Raw genomic sequence first — 22,830 nt, forward strand, 5'->3', positions numbered from 1 at the left:
CGCGCCGGGACTACATTTCCCATAGGCCTGAGCGGCGCAGCACCGCCCGTCGGAGCTCCGCGCGCCGCGCGGCCCCCGCCCGACTGCCTCAGTGCCTTTGAAAGGCGGCGGGAGGTGACAAGTGCGATGGCGAGCCTGGGCCGCCTGCTGTGCGTGCTGGGCCTGCTGCTGTGCGGGGCGGCCAGCCCCGGGCTGTCCCGACACCACGGCCGCTCCAAGAAGCCCATTATTGGTAAGAAGGCAGTGCGGGGGCCACAGCTGGGGGACGGGGGCCACAGCTGGGGGTCGTGGGCGGGGCGGGTTCAGCGCCCGGCGCTTGCCGCTGGCCGGCTGCAGCAGGCACGTCCCGCCTCGGAAAAACCTCAAGGGTACAAACAGGGTTACGATGTGTGCCTTCGCATACAGGAGAGTAGCCGGCTGACACCATTTGGTTCGTACCGAAATGTAGCAGATGCCTGGTTGATTTCCTTAAACTCATGTGACACCTAAAGTTGGGAGGGAAGAGGGTGCACTGTGAAGAATCTCGCGGATTTTCTTTTTTTTGTACATGGCTAGGAATTTCTACTAAAAGAAAAATGTTCTTTTTTTTGCACATAGCTGAGAATTTCTACGGTTTTGTATGTGCAAATTTTGTGCATGCATTGTATTCATGAAAATTTCGCTGGTTGAGGGTGTATTTCAAAAGATTGTGCATTATATGTATAAAATGGGAATAGACTAGGTAATCAAGAAATTAAGATATACCTTGGATTTTGTCATCTTCAGCAGTGGAGGGCGGTCGTGGCTCGTATGAATCTAATGTCAATTCTATTTGGTGTTAAAGTGAAGCATGTAATTTTTTGTTTAAAACACATTTCTGTTTTAAAAAGAGAGTAAAATCAGTTTACATTACCAGAACAGACCTTTGAGACGGGGCAGGGAAAACTACTCAGGAGAAATAACCTGGGATTAAAATTTGCCAAAATAAATTTATGTGTTGACAATTAAGATTGTATTTTAGAATTTCTCAGCATCCTCATTTTAACTGTAGGATTATGCCATTCGTACTATTTTTTTCTTCTACTAAGATGTGCACTCTATTCTGTAACTAAACAGAAAGTAGATGAACATTTTTTCATGTATATGGGTAGTACCCGATTTTCAAATGAATTGCTTACCAATATTTGGAATTTTGGAGCTAATTTCATAGCTGTTTTAAATGGTAGTTAGATTCTCCAAGTAGAATTAACTCAAAATATAATTATGTGCAGTGAGTTGTATATTGTGGGTCCAGAAAGAATAAAAAAAACAAAGAAGAGAGGGGATTCTTTTCCCTGTCCTAGAAGCAGGGGTAGCCCTGGGTTAAATACAGAAAAAGGGAATATGCTTTTGGTTACCCTTATCAATTAAGACAAAATAGTAAACTGAGCATTTACTATGTTCAAGGCATTGCTCTAAGAAGGGCAAAGGATTTAAAGACAAGGAAGCCACAAATGTTGTGAAATGGGCTTAAAGTATGGGTGGAATTTTGGTGACATTTTGAGGGACAGGGAGTACGGCCTGAGCTCTTTTCCCACAGGTGGGTAAAGTGAGTATGTGTGGGGCAAGGAGAGGGGGTGATGTTGCTGGAACTTAACTCTTGTGCTTTTCTGTTTCTGGCACCTTCTGTTCACATGCTTCCCCATGCCCTCCTTTGTGGCACCTCACCCTTGCCTGCCCTGGACCACTGCATTTCCTGTGGCACTCCTCTTGTGCTTTTCTGTTTCTGGCACCTTCTGTTCCCATGCTGCCCCGTGCCCTCCTTTGTGGCACCTCACCCTTGCCTGCCCTGGACCACTGCATTTCCTGTGGCACTCCCTAGTTCTTTTTTCCCTAGCCAAATTTTTATTTTCCTTAGTGAAGATGATCTTACCTACCAGCGAGGAGAAAAACAGACTTACTGAACAAATTTTGGCGTTTTGACATTTGTTAACAGAGCACCTGGTAAATGTCAATTATTGTAAGAAGCTTGGAATACAGAAGTGATTAATACAGATGACAGCTCTTCCTGTCAGGTGGCCTGCAGAGACATACAAAGTGTTCCAAATGGTGAGGTATTGAATGACAAAGGCACAGGTACTCACTGGACAGACGTGTTTTGATGCATACTGGATGCCAGTACTGTGCTGGGACTGGAATTTCAGTAGTAGAAGGTGAGAGAGGTGGGTAGGGCAGATCACACAGGATCTCCCAGAGTTTATTAAAGTTTAGGAACCTGCTGAGGTGCTTAAGCAAGGTGGTGGCCCCTGCTGATCTGTGTCTCTCTGATCTCATTTCCTGTTGCTTTCTTCCTTTGCTCACATGGCTCTAGCCCTATGGACTCCTTGCAGTATGATAGGCACACACCTGACTTACAGTCTTTAAACTTGCCCTGATTGCTCTTCCCTCTGAATATGGCATACCCCCTCACCTCTCTCAAGTCCTGGCTCGAATGTCATGTTCAACCTTCTCAAGGAGAACTAGCCTGGCCACTCTGTTTAAGGGACTGTCTTTCCCTCGATAGATGGGGACCATCCCCCCTTTTCCTTTTTCTCCCTAGCACTTACTGCCAGCTATCCCACTGCATATTGCACCTTTTAGTCTGTTTATTGTTTGTTCTTCCTCCTCTCCAGGGCAGGGATTTTGTTTTGTTCACCCATGTGTCCACAGAACCTAGTTCATTGGCATATAGTATGATTCAACAATATATATTAAATGAAGGAATGTTGATATGATCAGATATGCTTCCATGTGGTGTTATGGTTAGTTTTTTTGTTGTATTTTGTTTTTAATAAAGGTCATAGAGAGACCTTGTAAGAGGCTATTATAATAGCAGGGGGTGGGGGAAGGTGAGATAATGGTTATTTGGATTAAGGTGATCTTGGTGGTGGTGGAGAGATTTGGAGGGAAATTATTTTCACTCTTTTGCTTTGTCATCAAGGAATCATTGTGTCTTTGAGTGTGTGGGAAGGGAGTGGCTACCTTGTAAGATTTAAGCACCTGTACTCTGAGATGGATTCCAGGTCTAAGGTTGCGAGAAGAATGCTGATGCTATCGTAAGCCTACTCTGGGGCTAATTTGGCCTCCCTGATGTGTTGAGAGGGAGGAGGCTACTTGAAATTTAGATCAGCCTCCACCACTCCTTTCCCAAAGTCTATCGATAGACTTGAAGGAGAAACTTCCTATTTAAATTTGTGAATTGAAAGAATAAAATAGCAATATTTTTACTGTAATTCAGTTTCTGAGCAAGAAAAAAAGGAATTGCTTGAAACTAAAGCTTTTTTGTTGTTATTTAGGAATATTAATGCAAAGATGTCATGGTAAAGAAATGAGAAACCTTGGAAAATACTATATTGCTGCATCCTATGTAAAGTATCTGGAGGCTGCAGGTGCAAGAGTTGTACCAGTAAGGTATGGTTTGATGTTTTTTACACTGTATAAAACAATTGCTGTTTTATCTCTAAAATTAATGCTTTCTCTTCCTATGATTACATCAGTTAAATGTAGTAACACTGCACCTGATTTTTGCCACAAACTTAGTGCTTAGAGTCTCTCATTAAATTGTTTAATGTATGAAGCTTCGTGTATCTGTAACATCATTAGAGGTGTGCCTGTTGTATGCATCAGACACATTAGTTTGAGAAAGAGATGTTGGTTGTCTTTACCCCAGAAAAAGTGGTCCTCATAGATAATGGATAAAAAGAATCTACAACTTAACCAGCTTTATTCCATAATATTAGGATAAAAGAATAGTTAGGGAATGAAGGAGATGTTTAGAAGATGACTTTTAAAATATCTTCACATTCTACTTTAAAGGTTTGTAAGTAACTAACGCAGCAGTGTTGCTTGAGTTTAAATTATAGGTATTGGCAGTTTTAAAGAAGCTACATTATTTTTGTGATAAAATAACCAGTAAGATTAAAAATATTTATCTCATACTTTCATTTGGAAGGAGCTGAATCTACTCATGTTTTCATTTAAGACCTAACAAACAAAATCATATAAGTATTTATAATATCTTATCAGCTTAAATTAGTGTATTTTAGAATCTCCCAGCATCTTCATCTAATCCATTATAAATGATTTCTCACACAAAGCACAACCATATACTCTGCCCAACCCCTTTTTATAAATAATTTCTCATTAAAAGTATAACAAAAAAAGTTCTGTTTAAATATAATATTAATAAAAATCAAAATGTAAATATTATAGTTTAGAGAATTGTATCAAAAAATGGTTATATGTTTAAACATGTAAGAAGTGTCTCCTTGTTTGACCTTTTACATTTAAATTAACTGTCTCTACCCTCAAGATGAACATTTCCTTTTGACATTCATTAGTCTTTAGTTTTTCAAATGAAATCTTATTTAGAACCCAGTAATACCATAGTTTTAGAGTTGAGGAAGAGGCTCCTGAGAGTTAAAAGAAAGTGAGCTGAGATGCTGGGTACCATTCAAGCTTTATTAAAGGAAGAAAATCTGCTGGGCTATGCTCAAAATGGCAGGCAGCCCAGGGCTGCCCTGAAAATGGGGACAGCCTGAACAATGGGTTTGCAAGAGTTTATATTAGCTTTTGGGCACGAAATGTATGGGGGGAGGTACCATTAGGTTGATGTAACTGGGTGGTGAACTGCGCCGATGCAGAAGCCAGAAAGTTGTTTCTAAGTCAAGAGGCTTATTGTAAAGGGAAAAGTGGGGAGGGGCTTAGTGCTGGAGTGGAAGACCAGGCCGTGGCTGTTTTGTGCTGGTGCTTATTGTGTGCACAATGGTGCTGGTCACGTCCAAAATCCATCATTCCTGCCTTTTAAGTATAAGAAGGGAAAGGGACGGAGGTCTCATTCTTCTGAAGCTACTTCCTGCTGGAGATGGGCGAAGATATGAAAAAATAAAAGATTTATGTTGGTGGGCAAAATAATTAGGTGGTGGGGTATTGGTTTTGTGTGGGGAGGCTGTATTCCTCTGGGGAAGGGTTGCTGATTCTGAGGGGCTGATATCCTCCTTGCAGGAACAATTTGGCGACCTGTTGGTTGATGAAAGCTTGTATACATTCCTTCAAGAAATTAGAGAAACACCAAAAGAGACAGGGATCAAAAAGTAGGATGAGGCACAGTTAGGGGTCCTAGTAGGGGCATAAGCCAGGGTATCCAAGGGTTCAGTGAAATGGTTTAAGTTGTCTTGGATCAACCCAGACTCATTTACATAATAACAGCATTCCTCCCCCAAGAAGAGGCAGGTGCCTTCCTTCTCGGCTGTAAGGAAGTAAAGGGCCCGATGGTTCTGTAAAGGGACTGTTGACTGTCGACTGTCGCGAGTGAGGTGACCTGTCACTGGAGGGAGGAGATGCTGTCTATGCTTAGTTCTTTTGAGAGTTTTTGATAGAATTGAGAGTTTTTGATAGAATTGCTATGCCAGTTCCAGTTGCAGGAAGGATCCCTGCCCCAATTAAAAAGGTACAATTAGTGCCCTACGGGAGCAGGGGGCACTTCCTGAGGGGTGGGCTGAAGTTAGTCCCAGTCCCGTCTCCGTCTCTCCATCTGTCTGGAGGGTGATCTCAGGGATGAGTTAAAAGAATATGCAAGAAATCTTGTTAGGGGGGCAGGCAACAGAATAATGTAGTTTTACAAAGGAAATGTATTCCAGTTTTAGGGCATGGATGAGGAGGGGGTGAGTGAGTGGCAGCGTTTGGTGTTAGTGAGGCAGAGTGTGGACGGGCCCCGCACAACGCGGACAGTCCCCACTGAGGTGAGATGAGAGGAAAGTGAGGAGACGTGTGTGGACACATTGAGGGCTGCGTTGACAGGGAGGGGGGTGACCACAAAAAGTTTCTCGCGAAGTGGGAGACAGACGAGTCACTCGGGCCAGTCTGATTCACTGAGGACTGCATCATCCCTGCGGGCCTGGAACCTCCATGTTCCAGGTAAGGGGGAGCATTGAGATAGGAGGAAAAACACGGGAAGGATGAGAAGGGTTAGGAGCCAAAAGAATTTAAAGGGGACATTGCCACAATGAAATTGCTAAGAAGCATCCTACTGATAGGAGGTAAAGACGTGCCAGGAGAAACCTTCCTATAATGTTACACTGCTCTGGGGCAGCTGCTGCCAATCCTGTAGCAAGTACTAGAACAGATAGTATAATAGTAGCTCTTGTGCAAAGGATGTGGAGCAGGCCTGCAAGAGTGAGAATAATCACCAGGGGAAAGATCATCCTTCTTTTGGGATTGGGGGAAGAGCAGAGGTCCTGGAGATTTTCAGTTTTGTGGGTCCTAAAATGGATGAAGGGTGAGGAGATGTTGGGTGGGGGGTCGAGTAGAGGGACCCCTCTGGCTTGGTGTTAATAGATTTTTGGGTAAAGTGTCAGGTGCTAGTTTTACCAAGGAAAAGTGATACCAAGGGGCCTTTCCTAGTACTTTTACTGCTTTGGTGGTGGCAAGAATTACTATATAAGGCTCTTCCCAGCATGGTGAGATAGGCTTTAGGATTTGGGTTTTAATATACACTTGCTGTCCTGGGCTCAGTTTAAAGTCTGAGAGGGTGTTGGGGAAAGGGTGAGGTAATAGAAGGTTGGCCTGTTCCCTAAGATCTCTAATGAGCGAAAGAGTAGGGAGATACTGGCCTAAAGGCGATGAGCTGGAAGGGAGAGGTGTGAGAGTGAAGGGTCTACCGTACATAAGTTCGAGGGGGCTGAGGCCTGTGGGCTTGTGGGGGGCAGCCTGTAGGCAAGTGAGTGACTGGTGGGGAGGCCAAAATGAGGGATGATTTCTGAGGTGAGAGCATGTGTTACTGCTGTAGCATCCTCTGAAGTGCAGGGAAATGCCTCAATCCAACCTGAAAAGGTATCTACTAAGGTTAGAAGATAGCATGTCCTTTTGTGAGGAGGCATGTGAGTAAAGTCAGTTTGCCAGTCCTGGCCAGGACTGTACCCTCTGGCCTGGTGGGTGGGAAAGGATTGGAGCAACGAGTACAGAAAGGACAGTTTTGAGTGATTTGTTTTAGTAACTTGGCCATGTGGGGAGAGTAATATAAGGACTGAGGAAAACATAGTAGGGGTTCATAGCCTATATGAACTGAATTATGGAAATCTAAAAGGATTTGGTCAGCTTGTGTGGTAGGGAGGACATAGCAACCAGAGAGAGTATACCAATTGTCCTTTCTCTGTGCTCTCAACTGTTGGAGGTGTTGTATTTCTTGGGGTGTGTATTGGGATAAGGGCGTAGGGGCCATGAGAAGGACCTGAGCAGGAGAGGAAGAGTGGGGGACTGGTGATTGAGCAGACTGTTTTGTGGTTAGATCCACCAGTTTGTTTCCCTGGGCTATGGGGGCATTGGAGGTTTGGTGTCCTCTGCAGTGTATAACCCCAACCTCCTTTGGGAGTTGTGCAGCTTCAGTAGCTTGTGTTAGATTTACTATGGCATAACCCGCCTGGGGAGCGGGCGTGGAGGTGGCGCTCCCATCTATGAACCCTGTAATGGGATACAGGGAGATGTGTGGAAAAGGATTGATAAAGAGGTCTAAAGCCTCCATGCAATTGTGTTCTAAGGGTCATGAGTGCTTAGGGATGAGAGTGACTGGATTTTAAAGGAGGGCAAGGTTTGAAGGAGAACTGGGAGTTTTCAATGAAAGTAAGGTGAATAAGTTGTAGACGGGAAAGGGAGAGAATTGAGTTGGCCTTATGGCTGAGAAGGTCTTGACTGTTTGTTGTTTAAAAGTTAGTTTAGAGCTTTTTTGTGGTAAAGGGGCGGCTGCCGCCAAGGCCCGTAAACAGGGGCCCATTCTCAAGATGTGGTGTCTAGTTATTTAGAGAGGTTTGTAACCAGGGAGAAAATATCTCCTGCCTTTTGTCTCAAAACCCCAACTGCCAGTTTTTGGGTTTTGGTGACGTATAGGATAAAAGGATGAGATAGGTTTGAGAGAGATATAGCTGGGGCTGTGAGGAGAGCAACTTTTAATCGCTGGAAGGGAGAAATGAATGGGCTTTGTGGGATCTAAAGGAATGGCAGGATCCCCTTTGGCTGCCCCATAAAGTGGTTTTGCTAGCACGCCAAAGTTAGGAATCCATAGGTGTAGATACCCTGCAAATTCCAAGAAAGAAAGGATTTCAATCTTTGTGGTAGGAGAAGAGAGTTCAGAAATTAGGCTCTTGAACTGAAGGAGAAGAAATTTGGGCCTTGCTTGGGGACACTCAATATCCCCTAGAGGCCAGGAAATTAAGGAGAGCAACAGTGTGGGCCTGTGAATCCTCATAGGAGGTGGTCATCCACATACTGTATTAAAGTGTTAGAGTCTGGGGGGGACGTTTGGGTAAGTCTTGAGTTTAAGGCCTGGCCGGAAAGTGGGGGCTATCCCGAAACCCCTGAGGTAGTAGTGTCCAGGTGAGTTGTTGGGAACAGCGCATGTCAGGATTAGTCCTGTACTAAATGATATGAGCCGTTAGGCTTTATAACTGGAAGGATGGATGTATTAAAAAGCGAGTGGGTAAGCCGTGAGAGATGAGAAGAAAAGAGTTTGTGTATGACAGGTTTAAAGCCTATTAGGTGTTTGTTAGCTATGGGGTATTGTGGGACATTAGGGAACAAAGGGGTTCCACAGTTTAACAAGGATAGGGTAATGGTGCGTAGCAATGGAGGCCATACTAGGGTTTAACCTTGCCTGAGGGGGAGGGAGAGGTGAAAGCCTCAGGGGCCAGGTCTGGGTGTGGCCTGTAACAAGAGTATTGTAGCTGGAGTTAAAGTGTTTAGTGTAAGAGTAGCTTTGACTTTGAAAAGGATGTCCCGTCCCAGTAAGGGGGCTGGGCATTGAGGCATTATCAACAATTTGTGTGTGAATTGGGTGTGTTGTACGGTGTAGGAAAGGAGTTGAGTGATCCGTGGGTGATATTCTGATCCCATGACCCCTACTATTGGGATAGAGGACAGGGTTGTTGGTCCTACATATTCAGGAAGGGTAAAGTAAATGGCCACTGTATTGATGACAGAAGAGATCAGCTTACCTGCTATGAGGCGAGTTACCATGGGCTCATGCATGGTGATCTCCATGGAGGCCTCAGGCCCTGGACATCATCAGTCCTCATCCTGGGAAAAACCTGAGAAACTCTGGTGGAGATGGCTGTGAAGCCAAAGGCTGTAGGTTGGGGACTGGGCCACTCTCTCTCTGGTGAGTGGCACAATCTATCCCCCAGTGATCTGGCCATTTGCAGTGAGGACAGATCCCAGTTAGGGGGCCTGGGGTATGACAGGCCTGTGCTGAGTGGCCTGGTTGACCACATTTGCAGCCGGCTTTGGAGTATGTGAGCCATGGATGGCATTTAGCCAGGAGCTGGTATTTGGCCTGATCTCTTTTTATAGTTTTTTGAATATCAGGGGCTGATTGGGTAATGAAATGAGAGTATAAGAGGGCCATTCCTGCAGGGGAGTTTGGATCTATACATGTGTATTTCTGTAAAGCCTCAGAGAGGTGGGTTAGGAACTCACTGGGATTTTCAGTGGATCTCTGTGTGGTCTCTCTAAGCTTGTCATAATTGATTGAGTTGTGAGTAGTCTTTTGGAGGCTGTGAAGTAGGTGTGTGATCATATTATCCTGGAGATCCCAATCCCCGTGGCCAGCCTAGTAGTTTCAATTTGGGTCCATGCAAGGAACAGCAATGGCTCCCACAGGCCAGCTATTATTTTGAGCATGTACCTGAGCTGCCATCCAGACCTGCTCCCTCTACAAGGACTCAGGCAATTCCTTTCATCCCAGCCACTTCATGGAAGGGTTATAAAAAGCCAGAGCTGAGGCGGGGTTGTTACCTGATGAAGGGAGAGAAGGGGAGGAGTTGGGCTGAGGACGAGTGTCTGGGGGCCAGGTGTGGGGAAGAGAGAGAAATGTGGAGGGTTGACGGTTCAGAAGAGTGATCCAAGTCTGGAAGGAGAGGTCAAGCATGAGCTAGGAGAATTTGAGACATAGGACAGTTTTGACAGAGAGAAGAACAAGTTCAGAGATAGGAGAAGGCTTGAACAAGGAATCTCTACAGCTTTTGCCACTTCGGTGAGTGTCTAAATCGAGTGCCATCTTGTGGCCACTGGGATCCATTGTAATGAGGTGTTTGAGTTTTAACGTCTTCCTGGAGGCCGAGAAATTGTCCAGGAGACGGCCCAGAGGCATAGAGCGCGGAGTACAGTAGAAAACGAGATGTTTCGGTTTAATGTCTCCCTGGAGGCCAAGAAATTGTCCAGGAGACAGCCCAAGGGCATAGAGCATGGAGGTTTGGATTGTGGGGATCCCATTTAGAGGGTGAGAAAGGGCAGTCAGTCCTGGTAGAAGAAGTGTGCCAACAAAGAGCATCCTCTCTGCTGTCCTTCTTTTTGAGAGAAAAGCTACTGACTGGCTAGATGAGCATCCTCCGATAGCTGGGAGGCACAAGAAAAGTTCCCTTGGGCAGGTGCCTGGGCTTTGAGAATGAGAGAGCGAGATGGGGGAACCCGAGATGAGACAGGACTGACCCACCGACTCACCCTGAATTGAGGCTTGTGTTGGATGTGTTGGTCTGAAACAGCAAAAGGAGAGAGTCGTGACTGTACCTGGTTCCAGCAGGTGGAAGGGTGGCTGAGGGCCAATCACCCCGAGAGAGAGGGGATTGTCCACAATGTTGGCCAAAATACTTCCTGGGTTTCGGCACCATAATGAAAGAAAGTGAGCTGAGATGCTGGATACCATTCAAGCTATTAAGGGAAGAAAATCTGCCAGGCTGTGCTCAAAGTGGCAGGCAGCCCGGGACTGCCCTGAAAATGTGGACAGCTGCAACAATGGGTTTGTGAGAGTTTATATTAGCTTTTGGGCACTAGATGTACAGGGGGAGGGACCATTAAGTTGATGTAAGTGGGTGTAGAACTGCGCCAATGCAGAACATTGTTTCTAAGTCAGGAGGCTTCTTGTAAAGGGAAGAGGGAGGGGCTTGATGCTGGAGTGGAAGACGAGGCTGGCGGCTATTTTGTGCTGGTGCGTATTGTGTGTGTGCTGGTGCTTATTGTGTGCACAATGGTACCGGCCACGTCCACAATCCATCAAGAGTCTTCAGAACGTATTTGAAAGTTTGGATCATGGAAGCTTTTAATGCACGCTGTTTTAGGATGCGAGTGCTGGTAATGTGGATGATGAAAGGCAGGTAGACCAGTCAGAGGCCATAGGCTAGGTGTGAAGTGGTGAGGACTTGGCTCCCAGCCGTGGTTGTGGAGTTGATATGTAAATGCTCTTAAAAAAAAGAATCAGCAAGTCATGATGACTAATAAAATAAAAGGGGACATGCAGGAAGAAATGGACATCTGAGAATGATGGAAGTTTTGAAACCGGATGACTTGTCGAATACTAGTGTTTATGACCAAGGTGCTGAGAACGTGATTGTCAGCATGTAGGTGGATTTCCAGCTTGGGTTCCCAAAGTTCATGTTAAAGTATATTGTTTGGAATTGGAATGACCTGATCCTGTAGAAACAATGTACCGTGGGGGCTAAATTTCTAGATTAGCCTACGAAGGATTACCTGATGTAGAATGAGATTGAAATGATCACAATGACAATGTTATGTTAATTTCTGACTTCTGGATGCTGGGGGCCAAGAAAGGAAAAGGAGATGGGAGATCTTGGCAAAATTCTGAGATAGGTGAAGTTTGTCTTTGGTCTCCTGCTTTCTTTTTGCTACCTTCTCTCTCAGGTGCTTGCTACTCTCAGGTTAGCATAAATTCCTATTGTTGAATCAGTGAAAAACACAGAGTTCTGCCTCCTCAGAGGTAGCCAAGGGCTGCTTTTGGCTTGAAAATGGGTTTTGTTCACATAGTGTTTTAAAACATTTTTAAACATTTACAAATCAGAAGAGTTCATAAAACTCTGAATTCCTGTGCTATTGAAGACAATGATCTGGATCTGATTTTAAATGGGGTGAGGACTCTCTATTGACAGCCATGCCCACCCCTCCTTTTTATGCTGATGAAGCTAAGCGTCCTTTGCCATCATTACCAGGCTTAAGCTATTCTCAGAGAGAGTGAACTATTTCTCATATCCTGTTGGGGGGGGGGGCGCTTAAAACACAACATGCAAATAATATGTGTTCAAAACATGTGACCTGGCCTGTTTTCTCTGCCAGGGCAGTGAGGCACTAGAGTTCATGACACCACCCCTTCCCCCACTCTAACAATTAGACCCCTTATTAGTGATAAGTGGGTCCCCCAAATCCAGTCATGGACAGTGTGGGAGCCATTTATTTACAATTAATGAAATGACTGAAACTAGCCGAAACTAGCCTTCACAGCTAGCAGTCAGGAATCCTTGGAGTGTGGCTGAGTGATCTAAATCCATTCTGGTCTTTGACGGTGGTGGTGGCCCATCCTGATTTAAATATCCATGGGGAGCATTCTGGGTTCTGACTGGTTGGTTCCTTTTTGTTGGCACAATCTGGGGAAATTGGCCTGGCAGAATACCAGGAACATGTGGACTCACGTGTCACCTCCCTATCGCGTCCCAAGGCAGGACTGCTTGCCAGTTTATTCTCCATTTAAGACAAGGGTAAGCACCGTTCCAGTATCACCCACTGCTTTGTGGCTTTCTGCCAGAAGGAGATTTATTGTGAAGTTCTGAACAACAGACCTGGATTTGCAAAGCTTAATTGGACTGAGAGGAGAGCCTAGAGGGGTTTGCTGGTAAAGCATAGCCAAGTTCTCAGCATCATTGTTTAGTGTCTACTTAATACTGGGAGAGATGTGCTAACTCCTTCTGAAACTTCTGTGAGGCAGAAAAGGACTGTAGTTGACATCGGATCATAAATCTGTTTCTTTTGAGGCAGTTTAAGAGGTCACATGCCTTGTTATTCTCTTACGGAAACTGAAGAATGCTGAATGTAGAGAGTTCTTACAAAGATTTCCCGAACGTGATACTCTCTCCCCTTGTTCTTGCTTTTTATTGAACTCTTGGAAGAGCAGACATCTCACTGTGACTTAATTGAAGGTTGTTGCCAATTGTCACAGATCAATCCAATTGAATTTCTCGGAGAAAGGGGATAAAATCAATAACCTGGTGATTGTTAGGAGGCCCTTGAGGGGTGTTGGATCCAGAGTGCTTCAGAATAATTACCTGGGCTGTTAGGCCAGTCTGCAGTGATTTGTCTGTAGTCTGTCACTACATCTGAACTGTTCTGACTTGAAAACACAATTAGTCCCCAGACTGTTCCATCTGGTTGGTGGGGGTGAGATGAAGCAGGAACTTGGCACTTAAGTGTATTGTTTTTATCTACTAAAACTGCCTGTAGTTAAGCTAGACATAGCAATAAAGTTCTTTATTTAGTTTTCACGTGAAACTACTGAATAGTCTTACATTTCTTTTATAGTTCTTGGCTAGCAGAGAAATTACTGGTGCCCAGTCTCATGGTCTTTAATGTTTTGTGTATTAACACAACTTCACAATATTAAGTTACATGAGACCACAGAAAAACATGTTTACTTGTCTGATTAGCAAAACAAGGATATAATTATGTGGCTTTTATGTAGTTTGAAAAAAATGCCTCTCGGTAGGTAGAGAGGTAGTAGTGTCTAGTATTTAAGTATTATTTTTTAACCTGGCTTTTTAAAATTTATGTGATGACTTCATTTAGAGGCTTACTTTTTTTCTTAAGTTTGAGAAATAGATTTTTTTTTAACTGTTTTTATTGTTTCAGGCTTGACCTTAGAGATTACGAATATGAAACACTTTTCAAATCTATTAACGGGTAAGTTTTCAACATTCATTTGATACAGTTTCTGAGTGTCTACAAGTAAGTCTACTTTTGCAAAAAAATGCATGTAAGTATCATGCATGCTTCTATGTAACTGTTCTAGAGTGGTGTAACATTAGGTTTCTGAGTTCTTTTTTAGGAAATGTTTTGTAAATGAGATGTAAATGTCCTGCAAAGAAGAGGAGGCAGTTTACGAAATAAATAATTGCTATGTAGTAGACACATACCATTTTTTAAAAAATGTGTGGTATAATCTTTGTTTTTTTAGTATGTGTCTTAAATGTTTTGAAGCCACTTTGAATGGCCTGGCATACTGCTTGCCAGGGGATTTATAAGTCCTAAGTCTAAAGATATTGATCAGTTATCTTTCAGAGGTAATTTGAATAGAACTTGGAAAAAAAATTTCTATCCACTGGCTTTAACACAAAAGATATGAATGGTTAGCTCAAAGAAAATGACCTTTAATCATATGAAAAAAATGTTCAACATTACTTTTAATTTAAGGAAAGTAATTAGAGCAACTAAAAACCATTTTAGCTTATCAGATTGGCAAAGATCAGAAAATTTGCTAACACTGTGGCAAGGGTGTGAGGAAAGAAGCATTCTCATACTTTATTAGTGGCAATGTAAATTATATACTCTTTTCTGGGACAATTTTGCAATATCTATTGAAATTAGAAATATACATTCCCTTTGACTGGGGAACTTAACAAGAAATTTTACTTAACGAATAAATTTCCCTTTTGCATGAAGGCTTAGGCCCAGACATATGCCTTGTAGTATTGTTTGACAGACCCCCAATTTAGAAGTCACCCACTAGTCCATCAGTTGGGAATTGGTTAAGTAAAGTAGACTGTATGCATTTAGTAGAATACTATGAAGGGGTTAAAAAATGAGGATATTTGTAGATGCTGCTTTGGATCACTATTGTCATATAAAATGCAATATTGTTAAGTAAAAAAAGCAAGGCAAGTCATGGTGTGTATAGTAAAGTCTTCATTTACTTTTATTTTAAAGGCAGGGATGAAGGGTTGGCCGGTTACCTCAGTTGTTTAGAGCACAGTGTTATAAAACCAAGGTCAAGGGTTCAGATCTCCGTACCAGCCAGCTGCCAAAAAAATAAAACAAATAAAGACAGGAGTGAGGAGATATGCATATTTCTACCAAATCAACACAACAGATTTTAATAGTAGTTGTTTCTGATTGGGAATGGGGTGGGAGGGAGTCTTTTTTACTATCAAGCTTTTTAAAAAAAGAGCTTTATTATTATTATTATTACTATTATTTTTACTTTTAGAAACCATGTTCATTTATTGCTTTTTTTTCAAAGCTATGTTCAGAAAAATTATTTGCCTTCAGTTCAGTACATATTTACTGTAAAATCAGTTTAATTTAGTAAAACATTGACAACAGCTGGTATGTACATGGTACTTTGGCATGGACAAAGATAAAGAAGTCCAGGCTAGAATATAATGGTAGAGCTTCAAAAATACACTTTTTGGATCACTTCATACCTTCCTACGCTGTCCCCAAACTGCATTTCTATTTGGAAAGGAATCTGAAATAGTAGTATTAGAGGCAGAAATAAATATTTTTGGTAGCCAGCTTGTGCAGATGCTTAGTGTATCTTCATGGAAAGTAGCTATGGTTCTTAAATTAATAAGGGAGTTCATTTTGTATCTGCCCCACAAGTTTGCTGATACCACCAATTCTGTCTCCCATAGGCTCACCCTTTACTCCCCAGCACAGGCACTGAACATGGGGATAACCAGCGGCCTTACTTACTGTGTCTGAGTGTCATCAGAAAATGAACAGTACTCTGATGCAACTTCAAAAACACCTTTATTGAGCCCTGTATTAGTCCATTTTCTGTTGCTAATAACAGAAAACCTGAAACTGGGTAATTTATAAGAAAACAAAATTAATTTCTATAATTTGGAGGCTGGGAAGTCCAAGGTCCAGGGGCGTGTCTGGTGAGGGCTTTTCCTTTGTGGAAATTCTCTTCGGAGTCCTGTGGTGACTCAGGGTATCATGGTGAGGAGGAGCAAGAATTCTTGTTAACTGCTCACTTGCTCTCCTTATAAAGCCACCAGTCCCATACCCATGATAACCCAATAAACCATTAACCCATTACTTCATAAATGGATTAATCCATTCATGAGAGCATAGTCATCATGATCCAATCACCTTTTAAAGATCACACCTTTCAACACTGTCACCTTGGGGATCAATCTTCCTCATGAGCTTTGGTGGGGACAAACATTCAACCCATATCAAGCCCCTAGTATGCAGTGGACCCCATACTGTTTTATGGGGGAATACAGAGATGAAAAGAAGTTTCTTATCTAGGAGGGATAGTCAAGTTTTACTGTAGGAAAGGACTTTGGGATTAGCCATACCAAATTTGGTTAGAAGCAGCTTTTTAAATACCAAGTTAATGAAAAGAGAGAACTACTATTGAGTCTTCATTAAGCCTCTTTTAATTGTAGAGTTTTTGCATGGTTTTGAGGCAGATGTTCTACCACACAGGTGTTTATATGTTTTCTACTAGATTGTGATCTTCCCCAAGAGCAAAATTACTCATCTTTGTCCCTTGGGCTAGTGTTGAGCTTGGCTCATGGAAGAAGCAGAATATATGTCTTGAATAAACAACAGTCTCAAGAGTAATATTTCAGATACCTGGAATTAAAATTTAAATATCTTTAAATTTTTAATATGTTTAATCCAACTTTTGTAACCTCTTGTGAAATATCCTTAGTTATTTCAAGACCTGTTATAAAGTTTTAAATTTGAAGTTAATTTAAAATTGTATAAAAACATGGTAAATATTTTTCTTTATTTCATCTTTATGGCTGAGTAAAATACAGTCAAACATTTGTGACTCCTCCCTTTTTCTCTTGGCTTTTTCTAGAGTATAATTTTGTCATTTAAAAAAAATTCTAATACTGTACTTATTTCTGAACAGATCTCAGGTGATAATCAATAATTAAATTCTTAAAGGTATTTAATTCCAACCTAAATACATTTTTATGATGAGTTTGTTCTTCATCGTTTAAAAAAATTATTTGTGTGGTAAAAGCCACTCACAGCTATTATGGACCTGCAGTTGATTTGACATCACTGATCACTGTAGTTTAAACCTAGCTATACCTGGAATTTTGTCTCTATTTGATTTGTAGCACTGTGTTCTCTCCTGCCCTTCCCCCATTTTCTTACCTTTAATTGGTCCACACTCTATTTTATTAAATAAACATGTTTATCGAAGTAGTTTTGGAAGAATACAAACTACCATGTTAACAGCAGTATTTTCTCAATGGCCAGGATTGTAAATATTTTCTTTCTTGTCTTAGTTTTCTAGTTTTCTTTAATGATCTTACTGCGTATGTAATAAGGAAAAATTGTCTTAAAAGTAGAAGATAAATTTTCTGTGTGTGTCAGGGGGTACAGTGCACCTCATTTGATGTTGTTTCAGAGTCCTTTTCCCTGGAGGAAGTGCTAACCTCAGGCACTCAGATTATGCCCACGCAGCCAAAATATTTTATGACTTGGCCTTACAGGTAAATATCAGTTATTGTTTATTATTCCAGAAGGGTTTTTGCAAGTTTCTGTGAGAATTTTTTTTTTAAAGCACATGGCAATGCTTCTTTCACAGTTACTGTAGCCCAGTCACCCCTTTAACCTTTGGGGCACCTGTTCTTCAGCAGCAGTGGCTGCTTCTGCTCGTTTTCTATGGGCTTCACCTAATTCTGGGCTTCCAGGGAACCCCAGAGCTCGGCTGTCTGGCCCTTTCTCTTACTGCGCATTCCTGTGAACCTCATCCTCATGTAGTTTAGTAATCTTAGTCTGTATCTCTGTCTGTCCTCATCTTTTTTTGTTTTTGTTGTTGTTGTTGTTGTTGCAGTGTTAAAGATTAGCATTTATTTGCATTCTATTCAAAAGAGCAGTTGGTAGCCAAAGGAGCTTTTAAGACCCTGGACTCATTGATGGCTTAGAATCAAAAGCAATTATAGAACAAAATCATGGGTAGGGTCATGTATGAATCTGATTGGTCAGCTGTCCTCTTATCTTTTTATTATGTATTGGACATTATTCCTGCATTATTCTTATCTCCTCCTGAAATCTGCTCTTTTTCCCAATTCATTTAATCCCATTTGATCTTTCTTCACAGTGGCCTTAGACTCTACATTCATTTACCAAGCAGAGCCTCTGACCTCTTTGTAACATCTCACATTGCGCCTGTCTTTGCCCTGAAGCTCAGACCCTTACTATTTCTCTCTGCAGCTATTAACAGCAATTTTCTAATTACCTTTGCTGACCCCAGTATTTTGCCAACCCCCACTTAAATACTTGTATTTCCTAAATAACTGCTTTTAGCAGATGAGATACTTGTTTAAAAGCTTTTAATAGCTAGGCTAAATAACCTGTAGCTTTTTATAGTCTTTGGGTCCACATATATAGTGTGTCTACAACTTACCTTTTCTAGCCTGTGTGAGAGCTTGTTCTGAAGAGAGATTAAGTGATAGCATACATTTGGATCCTGGAAAATTCTTTAGAAATTCATGTATTACTCAGATGCCTGCCTAGTGATGACAAGCTATACATGTAATTTTTGTTTTGAAAAGTTTGGATAAGCTTAGTTTTTTCTTTCTCTCACTCTGCAGAGTTTTGACGATGGAGACTATTTTCCTGTGTGGGGCACATGCCTTGGATTTGAAGAGATTTCTTTTCTGACTAGTGGAGAATACTTACTGACTCACACAGATACTACTGGAATAGCAATGCCACTGAACTTCACTGGAGGTAAGAATACTCTTTTCAACCCTTTCAAAAATATTTACTAGGCAGGATTAGTAAATAGCAATCATCAAAGTCAAAAATGCTCTGAACATTAGGCTTTTAAATTATTTACACAGTCTGAAGATGTGAGTGACCACCTGTGTCCTCATTTCTGAGGAGTTTTGAGTTTTGATCATTTGTTGCTTCTAGTGATATCAGGACCATGTGTGATTAAGAACTCTGAAATTGGACCTCATTTGAGTCCAAGATTTCTCATTTTGGCCTGGGGGAATCATTTAACCTCTCTCAGCTTTACTGTCATCATTTGCAAAAACATCTACCTTTTAGGGTTTTTTTTTTTTTTCTTTTCCTTTTTGTCTTTTTTTTACTGACCGGCAACGGGATTGCAACCCTCGGTGTCGCGCCCGTACCGGGGACCGGCAATGGGATCGCAACCCTCGGTGTTGCGCCCGCACCGTGCTCAGCCAGTGAGCGGGAACCAGTCTCCACATGGGATCCGAACCCTCGGCAGGAGCACCGCCGCACTCCCAAGCGGCTCACTCTCCAGTGCGCCACCGGGCTGGCCCTACCTTTTAGGGTTTTTTTCTGTGTGTGTGAGAAATAGGTAAGGTGACATTTTTCAGGCCCTGTGCTAAGTACAGTCATTTGTCACTTAACAACGAGGATACATTGTTAGGCCATTTTGTTGTTTTGTGAACATCACAGAGTGTATTTACATGAACCTAGATGGTATAGTCTATTACATGCCTAGGCTATATGTACAGCCATTATAATCTTTGGGAGCACTATTGTGTATGCAGTTTGTCCTTGACCAAAACATCATTATGCGGCACATTACTGTACTTCAAATACAACTCTTATAAATGTTAATTATTATTATTATAGTGTCAACATTTTTCCCTTGGTTGTGTACTCTGTTTCAACCTCAGCTGTGTATACTGCAACATAATTCTGGCATTAACCATCTGGAGTTAGCTCAGACCTCAACACGACTGCTCTATGTGAGATGCCAGCTAAAAGTCACATCCCCTGGCCACCCACACTTCTTACCAACTGCTAGAACTCCTCATGTTTGATAATTCACTAGAACGACTCACAGAACTCAGGAAAATGCTGTGTTTGCTCACCAACCAGGAATTCCAGTGAGCTTTGTTGTCAAAAATTTTTATTGGAGTTTCATTACAAAAGCATGATTGATTGAATCATTGGCCACATGATTGAACTCAATCTCCAGCACCTCTCCCATCCCCAGAGGTTGGGCTGGCTCAAAGTCCCGGCTTCTAATCGTGCAGTTAGTCTTTTTCAAATTATCTAGGGGCCCAATATGACTTGTATCACTCAAGAAATTCCAAGGGTTTTAGAAGCTCCCTGTCAGGAACTCAGGACAAAGACCAGACAAACTATTTACTATACCTCTTGGTATAAGTAGATAATGATTCTTTTAGGTTGTATGATCTCTGAATTTTCAGAATTGAATGCTACCAACTACTCCTGTTCTTATAAGGGTTTTGGAAGGCAGATGGCAATAGTCATTCATAGGACCGATAGAATGCTTTGTACTTTCTTCCATTATCTCACTGAATCATTGCAAGAACGCTGTGGGAAGTATATGTGTTAGGTCTGACTATTTTGGTTATATGTGGCAAAAACCCAGTTTATTCAAAAAAGGAATGTTTGGAGGCACTGGGGCTTTCATGGAAGCCATTAGCAGAATTAGGGGCCTGGTTTGGAACAGCTGCCATTAGAACCATGAACACATCAGAATCTTTTTATCCCTTTGTTGGTATTTGAGTCTGTGTGTCTGACAATAGAGCCTTCAGTGTTGACCACTCTGATAATATTGGTTTTTTTGATCTGTTCACCGAGTAGAAATTTCTTGGTTTGGTTAATGTTCTTTTCTACATTGTTGGTATTTTTAACCTTTTAAGTCCAAGAAACCTTTGAAAATATGTTGAAAGTTCTGGATCCCTTCCTGGGGAAACAAATACATACATATGGAAAATTTTACCTGTTTTTCAGAGCTGTCTAGGGAACTCCAGTTAAGATTCTCTGCTTATTCTGTGGCTAGCCTGCTAATTCTCATATCAGAAGAATTTTACTTATTCTTAAATTCTAGCAGAAAAAGTACATAAGTCTGGAGCATATTTGAATTTATGTTGACCACATTTTATGCTTGATTGGAATATTTCTGTAGAAATCATGTGTTTTGCTTATTTAGTAATCTTGATTATGTCTTAATAATGGCTCTCTTTGGCTACAGATAAGTGACTTAAGTGGATTTTATTTATTTATTTATTTTTTGTGCTTAAATTATTTCAGGTACGTTGCAGAGCAGAATGTTCCAGAACTTTCCTGCTGATTTGTTGTTGTCATTAGCAATAGAACCACTGACTGCAAATTTCCACAAATGGAGCCTTTCTGTGAAGGTATCACATTAATTACATGATGAAATTAATACATTTAGAATAACTACAGAAGTAATCATTTTGTTTTATTTTTATACTCTAGAATTTTACGATGAATGAAAAGTTAAAGAAGTTTTTCAATGTATTAACTACAAATACAGATGGCAAGATTGAGTTTATTTCAACAATGGAAGGTATATTTCACTGTAGCACGTATCCCTTATTTTACTTTTTAATCATATATTTATTAATTTTGATTTTTTGTATCTTTTTTTCCTGTGAATAATATCATGTTACTTTGGAGCCTGAAGATGGAAGGTAGGGCATCTTTGGAGACAGGAGACATGTTTATTTATGTTCAAAATCTGTTGCAGTTTACCTGGGTGTTTTTTAGAACAGGGCGATGAAAAAAATTAAAGAGGGGATGAAGAAATAAGTGAGGAAAGTGACTTCTGTTTCTAGTAATATTACAGATAAAGTACCTTGACAGGTTCTCCTCCAGACAGCAACAAAAATGTCGTTGATACATAAAAACCTCTTCCTAAACATTGACAAAGCATCAAGAAAATGAAGATACTTAGGCCCAAACTCTGAGAGTTGAGTGGAGTATTTAAACCAGCATTGCCAGCATTATTGTTGAATCAGGAGAACCTGAGACACAGCTCAGGACCCCCCCTACATGGAGAGTACCCCATGAAGCAGGACTTGAAAGGCTATACCTGCAATGTAAGGGTAAATTCAGAATACACCTGGGATCCTGCCTGTGGAAGTGCAAGGAAAGTTGCCCATCTTGAACCTTGGCACTAAGGAGTGAGATGGGGGTTGGGGGGATGATGGTGGTGTGGTGAAAAGGAATAAGCCTTGAGCATTCATAATGACAGTCTGGTCTCCTAGTGAGGCCTGTGTTATGCTAACTGGGAAGTTGGACAAATCTCAAGTCAAGTATTTGGTTTAAAGTTGTTTCAGACTTATAGTGCCTACATGTGCATGGCAGGAACAAATATAAATACTTCTCATAAAAGAAACTGTTCATTTCAGGCTTCAAAGAATTTCCATATGTAAGGTTTGAAGGAAAATGAAACATTCATTCACAGCCAAAAAAATCACTAATGCACAAGGAAGTAATGCACCACGAGTTAGAACTTGCAGAAACAGTAGATGCAGACACAAACCTGCACAAACCTTAATAGTAGAATTATGAGATATCAGATTTGAAAAAAACCAAATTTAGCTATTAGAAATGAAAATGTAATTGAAATAAATAGCTCAGTTAACAGGTTAATCAGAAGGCTTGATACAGCTGAAGAGAGATTAATGCACTAGAATAGAAGGTAGATCTGAAGGGAACATTCAGAATCTAACACCAAACATATATGAAATGTGTTGAAAGAAAGGTTGGAATTTGGAGGATGGAATGAGAAGTTCTAACATACTAACCAGAACTGTGAAAGGACGGAGAGAAAGTGGGACAGAGACAGGCTGTTTTTCCATATAAAAAAATAAATTCAAGGGGATGAAAGACCTCAATGGAAAGGAAAACTATAAGAAAGTTTTAGAGGAAATAAAGGAGAATGTCTTTATGATCTTGTATAAGGGAAGGAGTTTTGAAAACAAAAATAAACCATAAAGAAACACCATAAAGGAAAAGATTGATGAATTCAACCAAACTATGAAGTTGTGTTCATTAATTTAAAAAAAAATAGCACATGGGATAAAAAAAAAAAGGAGATATTTATAATGCATATAACTGACACAGGTTATGTGTCTAGCTTATCTAAACTAAAACCATGAATTAAGAAAAGACAGCCTGTTAAAGGGAGATTTGACTAGGTACCTTGCAAAAGAAACTTGATTGTCCTGTACACATATGGTTCAGTGAGATAAGTTGCTCAGTATAAGT

The 22,830-nt window shown here is 41.3% G+C and overlaps 1 protein-coding gene across 1 annotated transcript in view; it reads left to right on the forward strand.

Moving 5' to 3' along the window:
* The first annotated feature begins 102 nt into the window (after window positions 1-102).
* The window catches only part of GGH (gamma-glutamyl hydrolase (conjugase, folylpolygammaglutamyl hydrolase)), a 40,091-nt gene continuing 17,363 nt past the window's right edge, over window positions 103-22,830 (forward strand). Inside the window, exons 1-7 of the mRNA XM_008591546.1 lie at window positions 103-232; window positions 3,294-3,408; window positions 13,672-13,722; window positions 17,201-17,285; window positions 18,390-18,528; window positions 20,845-20,951; window positions 21,034-21,124. Coding sequence (XP_008589768.1) covers window positions 127-232; window positions 3,294-3,408; window positions 13,672-13,722; window positions 17,201-17,285; window positions 18,390-18,528; window positions 20,845-20,951; window positions 21,034-21,124 — 694 coding nt within the window. The 5' untranslated portion in view covers window positions 103-126. The remainder of the gene's footprint in view (window positions 233-3,293; window positions 3,409-13,671; window positions 13,723-17,200; window positions 17,286-18,389; window positions 18,529-20,844; window positions 20,952-21,033; window positions 21,125-22,830) is intronic.

This window comes from Galeopterus variegatus, unplaced genomic scaffold (genome assembly GCF_000696425.1).
Source record: "Galeopterus variegatus unplaced genomic scaffold, G_variegatus-3.0.2 Scaffold7023, whole genome shotgun sequence".
Classification (NCBI taxonomy): domain Eukaryota; kingdom Metazoa; phylum Chordata; class Mammalia; order Dermoptera; family Cynocephalidae; genus Galeopterus; species Galeopterus variegatus.